This window comes from Alligator sinensis, unplaced genomic scaffold, assembly GCF_000455745.1.
Source record: "Alligator sinensis unplaced genomic scaffold, ASM45574v1 scaffold320_1, whole genome shotgun sequence".
NCBI classification, from domain to species: domain Eukaryota; kingdom Metazoa; phylum Chordata; order Crocodylia; family Alligatoridae; genus Alligator; species Alligator sinensis.
The window spans coordinates 808,052-815,821 of record NW_005842249.1 but is presented as its reverse complement, the minus strand read 5'-3'; the positions used below and the strand labels follow the sequence as shown (position 1 = coordinate 815,821).

The 7,770-nt window shown below is 49.1% G+C and overlaps 1 protein-coding gene across 3 annotated transcripts in view; it reads right to left on the bottom strand.

The window, feature by feature from the left end:
- Positions 1-5,701, bottom strand: part of CENPC (centromere protein C) — an 81,358-nt gene extending 75,657 nt beyond the window's left edge. For 2 of the 3 annotated variants that reach the window (XM_006027522.3, XM_014521746.2), the window contains exon 1: positions 5,559-5,701. In XM_006027522.3, coding sequence (XP_006027584.1) covers positions 5,559-5,677 — 119 coding nt within the window. In that variant the 5' untranslated portion in view covers positions 5,678-5,701. Of the gene's footprint in view, positions 1-422; positions 470-5,558 lie in introns of all 3 variants that reach the window. The other variant, XM_025208744.1, reaches the window with a different exon arrangement.
- Between the last annotated feature and the right edge of the window lie 2,069 nt (positions 5,702-7,770).

The following is a 7,770-nucleotide window of genomic DNA, read 5'->3' as shown; positions in this document are numbered from 1 at the left end:
CGCAGTAATGGCCCTTGGACTCCCCTTGCCCCCATTATGGAGACCACAGCAGCAGCAGGCATATCCCCTCTTCCTACACCTGTTCCCTCCCCTTCAGGTGTTCCCTGCTAGCCCTGGGGCTTGAGCTGTGCCTCACCACAATCCCTCCCAATCTGAGCTCTATTCCTACCCAGGTTCCGCAGGGTCTTAGGCACCCAGTGCCGCAGGAAACTGGAGCCACCAGCATGTGAGCTGCACAGTAGATGCAGGGTGCAGCTGCACCACAGAAACCCCCACAGATCTGACCTCATTATGCACCATATGCCAAAACCAATTTAAAGGGTTACAATTAGAAGCTGTGATATTAACCTCAATATTAACCAAAGTTACTCTCCAAAATATTCAGTTCCTAAGAACTAAAATTTTAAATCTAAACACATTACCTTTCTCCATTGCAGAATCTTGCTCTGTAATCTTTTTTTAAATGATTCTGTTAAAAAAATAATAGGGAGACTGTTTTACCAAACACATTACCATTTGAAAAGAAAAAGAAAACAAACTTCTATAAAGGCCCCCACAGTGAGGGAGGGACTAGGGCTGGGGCAGGCGCTGAGCAGCTGTGACAGAGCAGGGCACAGGACAGAGCCGCAAGCAGCATGTCCAGGTGCGCAGCACCTGCCCCTACACACATCTCAGGAGGGCATGGGTGGCGTGTACCCCACAAATCTGTGCACAGGGCAAAGGCAGTCTGCCACTGTGGGCTGGAGCCAGAGCTGCACCAAGCTCTTCCTGGAGGAGGGGTTGGGCCAGGGCTGTCCTCAAGACGGGTGGTAGCACTGCTGGAAGGAGAAGATAAGGGGGGGGGGGGGGGGGTTACAGCCACCCCAAAATTCCCAATGGCATCCACTCCCAGCACCACCGCTACCTGCCCTGAGTGTAGACCAGCCCAGCCTCCTCGCCAGAAAGAACCCGGGACCAGCCCCAGCCTGCAGTGGCAGACCATTGGTATCAGCCCAAAAATCTCTATTGGTGCACCCCTATGGAATAGTCAGCCTGATTTTAATAACTGGAAAGCAATCAATATGTGAAAACCAGGAGTAAAGGTTGATCAGTTGTACCCAACACAGATTTCTTAAGAGCATATCAGGAAAACTAGTTTGGTAGACAAAAGAAATGAAATGGACACAGAATCATAGAAAGTTAGGGTTAGAAGGGACCTCAGGAGGTCATCTAGTCCAACCCCCTGCTCAAAGCAGGAACATCTCCAACTAGATCATCCCAGCCATAGCTTTGTCTAGCCAAACCTTAAAAACCTCCAAGGATGGAGATTCCACAACTTCTCTGGGTAACCTGATCCAGTGTTTTACTACACCCCCTTCTAGTGAGAAAATTCTTCCTAATATCTAACCTAAATTTTCCTTGCTGCAACTTGAGATGGTTGCTCCTTGTTCTGTCATTTGCCACTTCTGAGAACAGTCTAGCTCCAATAACACATAACACACTTGGACTTCAGTAAGGCTTTTGAAATCATATTCTTACAAGGAAACTGGAGAAATGTGGGCCAGACAGAATTATATTAGGTGAATATATGTTTGGCTGAATAACCATAAGTAAAGAACAACTATAAAAAGAATGATATCAAATGGCACGAAGTTTAAAATGGGGTCTATAGTGGATCTAGTACTGTTTAGCATTTTATTAATAACTTTGATGTCAAATAGAGAACTTCCTGATGAAGGTTACAGAAAATACAAAGCCTTTAGGCTAGCTACTGCCACTATCCCACACGTCCCCCATCCCATCCCGAGGCTATCAGTGCAAACTGAAAGCAAAGCATGGAAAGACACTTGATCTGAGCCTTCAAGAGGCCGATACTACACATACCCTAATCCTAGCCCATGGTGTTCTATCATCTATCAGTCCCAACCTTAACCCGAGTGCTGTAATCCCTTAGCAGCTGAAACCCTAATTTTAGCCCTAGCCCCAGAGTCAAGAAGCCACAACCCAAACTCTAGACTGGGTTGCCTTACAATCTCTACCCCTAACTCAGTCTCTTAGATCCATTCAAAGTTGCAACCCCAAAAATGGACCTCTGGCAGTCCCATCATAATGCTCTCTCAAAGAAGCCTACAAATCACAAACCTAACTCAAGCTCTGCCAGCCCTAGCACATACAACTCTAGCCCAAACTCCAACCCAAGCCCAAAGAGCCCTACTAGCCACAACTGTAACCCTAACCCTAAATCTAACTGCTACCCCACCCCTAGCCTAAGGGCCCATCAGCTCCAACCACACGTACAGCATGATAATCCCTACCATACACCACCTAATTCTAATTGGGGTGCACTCTCAGCCCCACCACTAACTCTAGCTCTGCGACCACTAGCAGCTGCTACCCTAGCTTTCACGGTCTAATCCAAAAAAAGGATAATCTGGCAGCTGTGCAACCCCTAGGAGCTACAACTCCTAGCTCAAGCCTCAACCCTAACCCAAGTCATAGGAGGACTGAATATATTCTGGGGTATAAGAATTCAAAAATAACTTGGTAAATTAGAGAATTGGAATACTAGACAACATACTGAAATTTAACAAAGAAAAAAGGTGAGATGTTACACCTAGGGAGGAAAGCCAAATATACAATATGGAACAGGTGATAATTGACTAAGCAGCAGCATGGCTGAGAAGGATTTGGGGGTCTTGATTGATCACAGACTCAACATAAGTCACCATTGTGGTGCAGTTGCAAAAAAATTTAAAAAAGAAAAAAGAAACAAATACAATTTTGGGCTGCAAGAATATTGTAACAAAGACACAGGTGGTGAGAGTACCACTCTATTCAGTGCTGGAGTAGGTCTCCACTGGAATACTCAGTGCATTTCTGGGCTCCACATTTTACGGAGGATATATATAAACTGGAAAGCATCCAAGGCAAATGACAATGACAGGAGATGGATATAAACTATACAAGGAAAGGCTGAGTGAACCGGGGAAGTGGTGGTTGCGGATGGAAGTGAAATTCTTGGGTTTTGGGGTGCTGTTTGGGGAATCCTGCCTGTGGGTCATTTGTTTATTGTAAGATGCTCTGAGTCTTTTGGATAAGAGAGACCTAATAAATTAATAAATAAGAAGAGATTAAGAGGGGCACAATAGCATGCTAGCTCCCTCTAGTACCTTCCTAGTATGCATCATTCTGATCATGCTCTGCAGTTGAGTTCTGCTGCCGCTGCATCCTTACAGCTAATTTTTGCTTTTAAATTTTATAAGACCTGGGTCTTTGCATTAGATTTGTAGTCTTGTGGTCCCACAGCCCCCATTAAACTGTAATCTGTATTTGATTGGCACGCAGGGTTATGTAATGCCAGACCTCTGGTGATTTCTCTACTACTCCTTTTCTTAGCAATGCAAGAGGGGAGCCATTGGACCATCAATTTCTAATAGGCTGGCCAATACCTGGCTCTGATGTTAAGGCTTTGGTCAGATATTTTTTTTTCTACAGTCTTCAACATTATTTGTTTTGCATCTTGGCTTGTGTAGCCATTAGATTTTGGTGCTTGAGGCAAATTCCTTCATGCCAAGTGGCAGTCATGATGAACACAGCATTGTCATTTTGTTTTCTGTATGCACTGCATCAAGATTTGACTTGACCCCCTGCCACTGTGGCTATTTCCTCACAAGGCGTCATCTCTGTTCTTCCCCTAGTGTAGGCAGAGAAGTTTAGGAAAAACTAATGTGCAGCAAATGCAGTTGCATCATCATGCTCTAGCCCCATCAGCATAACTGCAGCATGGCATTCGCCAGCAGTCACCCCACAGCTGCTGGCTGAGACAGGAGTGCTGAAAACGCCTTGCTGGCATCCCACCACCAGACTCGGGTGCAATTCAACCTTAGGCTGATCTAAAATGCCTCCCTTGCAGCACAGGCTGGCAGGCAGCATTTCCTTGCCAAGAACTACTTTGGTGGATGAAGGGAAGGCTGTGGATAGTGTATCTGGACTTCAGCAAAGCTTTTGACAAGGTCCTGCATGAACTTCTCAAAGAAACTGGAGAAATGTGTGTTGGACAAAACTACTAAAAGGTGGATAGATAATTGGCTCAGTAGCCACAAGCAGAGGGTAAATATTAACAAGCCCACTTCAGAAGGACAGAAGGTTCTAAGTGAAGCCCCACAGGGTCTGTCCTGGGCCTGGGTAGCAACTGCTAAGTGGTTCCAGAGGTAGAGTTAGTGGTGGGGCTGACAGTGCGCCCCAGATTAGGATTACGGATTATCACGCTGCATTTACAGTTAGAGCTAATGAGCCCTCAGGCTAGGGTTGGGGTAGCAGTTAGATTTAGGATTAGGGATGGAGCTGGAAGGGAACTGTGAAGAAGGCTTATGGCTGAGTAGTAGGGCTCTCTGGGCTCAGGTCTGGGTTGGAGTTTGGGCTAGAGATGTAATTGCTAGGGCTGGCAGAGTTTGAGTTAGGGGGTGGGTTGATACAGTCCTGCTGGCCATTCTTAGGTTTGTGACTAATAAGGCTCTTTAAGAAAGCATTATGTTCAGACTGCAAGAGGCTGTCGTCCTGTGAGCTTCCAACCATTGAGATCCTTCTGAATCGCGCTCCTGTCCTCCAGCACGTTTGCAATCTTTTCTAGTTTCATGCTGGCCACAAATGTGCTCAACAAGCTTTCTGTGACAGCCTTCAAATCACAAAGAATCTCAGCGGGTCAGAAAACTGGGCGGAAGCTCTCAGGAGGACATTCAACGCAGACAAGCGCAAGATGATGCCTTGGAGAGCAGTCAGAAGCACAACCAGCATTGCCAGATCTTAAATATAAAGTTATCATATTGGAAGCTCAAAGCTTTTGTATTTACTGAAAAACTATTGTGCACCAAAAGAATATCCAAATAAGTATGAAATGATTATGCAAATACATCTTATTATTTCCTTTATATTGCCCACTGTAAGTCACCAGTGAGTGAGAAATGGGTCATCAAAGGTGAAGTGTTTCTGTACTTTGAGGCAGGCCATCATAAGAAAGTACTGACAGCAAACCCAAAAGTCAGTTAAGGCTCCCTGAGAGTGACTGGGGTTTTGCATCTGCTGCATCAACGAGCTGCCTCACAAATAACTGTACATTTTGAACACTTTTTCCTCTCACTGATCAGACAAGGCTTGAAACTATCATACAAATACGATCATTGTCGTACACCTGGCAACACGGAGCACAATTAGAGAGAGGCTGGAACAGCAGCACTGAGCGCACAGAGGGTGCGGGGTCCCAGCAGGCTCAGTAGGAGTCAGACGCATCGAAGCGAAAGGCGAAGGGGGCGGGGGGCGAAGTCACAGAAGCACTAGGGGCAAGAGCGGGCCGACAGCAGGGGCAGGGCAGCGCTTCAGGGCCTTAACCCGCGCAGGCGCAGAGCGCAAGGGCCAACGGCGCTGCCCTCGAGCAAGTGCAGTCACGGCCCCCGCGCGCGGTTCACAACGTTGCACAGCCCCTCGGAGGCGCGAGGACCCGCGAGCCCCGTCCCCAACCGTCCTCCACGGCGTTTGAAATGGGGCGCCACCTCAGGGTCCCCCGCCCCGGCTCCCGCTCTCACCAGCGCCTCTGCCATGTCGCCGACAGCCCTGTCGCCCAGCGCCGGGGCCGGGGCCGCCGCCTCTGAAGCTTGCGCGCCAGGCCGTTCGTTCGAAAACCCAGCGCTTTCCCGCTGCGCATGCGCCTCTCCTCCAGGGGGCGGTGCGCGGAAGCCCATTGGCTGAGCGCGGGGCCGGAATGGCCTGTCACCAGAGCCGTTTCCCTAACCAGCCGTCCGCTCAGCGGGGGGTGAGGAGGAGGGTGCGCATGCGCTAAGTCGTCCGCCCCGTCCCGACTGAGCAGAGAGGGGGGAGGAAGAGTCGCGTGTTGTCTCTGTGGAGCTGGGCGGGGTTTGGTTTGAGGGGGCTCTTGGGCTTCCGCTGCAGAGAGGTAAACTCCCATGCTCATTTGCATGCCTGCCTGTTCACGCCCACCCTACCCCACTTGCACTCCTGAGCCCTCACACGAGCCCTCTGCACCTCCTTGGCATGCTCATGCCCAAATTCCCAACACAGGGTTCCTCTGTGCATTGAACACGCAGCTCTCCCCGCACGGGCATCCTGGCACCGCGCGGCCCTCTCCTCTAGTCCTAAGTGCCCCCTGCTCCTGCACATTCACACGCTGCCCTCTGGTGTGCTTGCCCCGTGGCTGGGCGCTCAGGCAGTTTCGAGGGCAAGCCAGTTCTTTTTGTGCCTGCCATTGCCTCATGCCCCCACGTGAGCCCCTCGTGTGTGCTTGCCTGCACATGTCCGTGTTGCGTGTGTCACTGTCTGAGCACTGGGCTGCTGAGGCATGATGGTGCATCTGTCAGGCCTTTGCTTTGAAGATGTGTCAAAGGGAAACGATGGCAGGAAGCCGTGCGTCAGGCCCAAGCTTTCTGGACCTGCAGCCAGTGCCAGATCATTTCAGTGATGGCCTCTTACAGAGCGGTTGTTGACCAGCATTGTATCTGAGCCATCCCCTCACTCGTGGACTAATCATTCCCATGGTTTGTAGGACCCACAGATGGGTAAACAAGCAAAAAAGGTAGTGCGCCCCCTGTGTAAGATTCTTACTTGTGTGACTGAACAACTAGTATTTCAGCTCAGCAGCCTGTGTTTTTTTTAACTGTTTTGTTCAGCATTTTTATACTACAAGAGCACCTACCCAGCCAGGCTTTTGTGGTGCTGGAAACGTTCGGCCTCATTTTTTAGGTGCCCACTAGAGCCTAATTTCTAGCCAAGTTGGACACAGTGGTTAGGTACAGACATTCAGAAAGCCTGAAGCAGAATCCATCTAAGTTACGCAGGTTTCTGTAAGTGGTGTATTTTAGACACCACACATTCGCCCTTTCAGTGGGGAGGACAAATCTTAAACTGGGTTCCACCATTTTTAAACTGGTCTACACGTGCTGAACTGCTGTTCTGTTATGGCAGGTTTGGGCAAAATGCAGCCCTCGGGCTGAATGTGGCCACCAGGCCATTCTATCCAGCCCGCAGGGCCCCTAAAAAGCATAGAAAATTAATATTTATCTGCCCCTGGCTGCCTGTCATGTGGCTTTCAATGGTTTGCCCTCCACCCTAAATAATTGCCCACCCCTGTGTTGCGGGTATAGACAAGTTTTGTGTGCTGAACTTCTGTTCTGTAATGGGTATAGCCCAGTTTCTGATCACTTATACCGTTAAAAGTGTAACATCTGTAGCTGGTGCTTACAATGGGTACGTTCAGTCGAGCAAAACTGTGTGGTATGTGACGCTGCAAATACATCTGCAGCACCACATACCTCACAGTCAGGTGTCCTCTGCACTGCAAGGGCACACTGCCTGTGTATGTGCTGCTCCATATTTTGGTTTGTTTCTGTGGGGGGTTTTTGACCCCTAGATATCCAGGGATCAAAAAAAAAACTCATGAAAAAAACAACAAAGCAGCACGCACACAGGCAGCACACACCACTGAAAAGCAGAACCAGGGCTCCCGGAGCTGCACTCGGACTGCCAGCCAGGCTCTGCCTGGCAGGTTCACCACTGCTGCAGCCCTAGGAGGCCCCCAGGAGCCCAGGTAAGGCTACTGGGGCCAGCACAGTGCCAGGTAAGGCTGTTGGGGCCAACTCTACCGCCTCTGGGGTAACGTCACGTCATGTCATCAGTTTTGCTTGTCAAGCAATGCCTACCACCTCTTGTCTTTAGTGTCACCCTCACAGATTCCTGTCCAGTATTCAAATGAAATGTAATTTCTTTTGAAATGAAAACTTCATA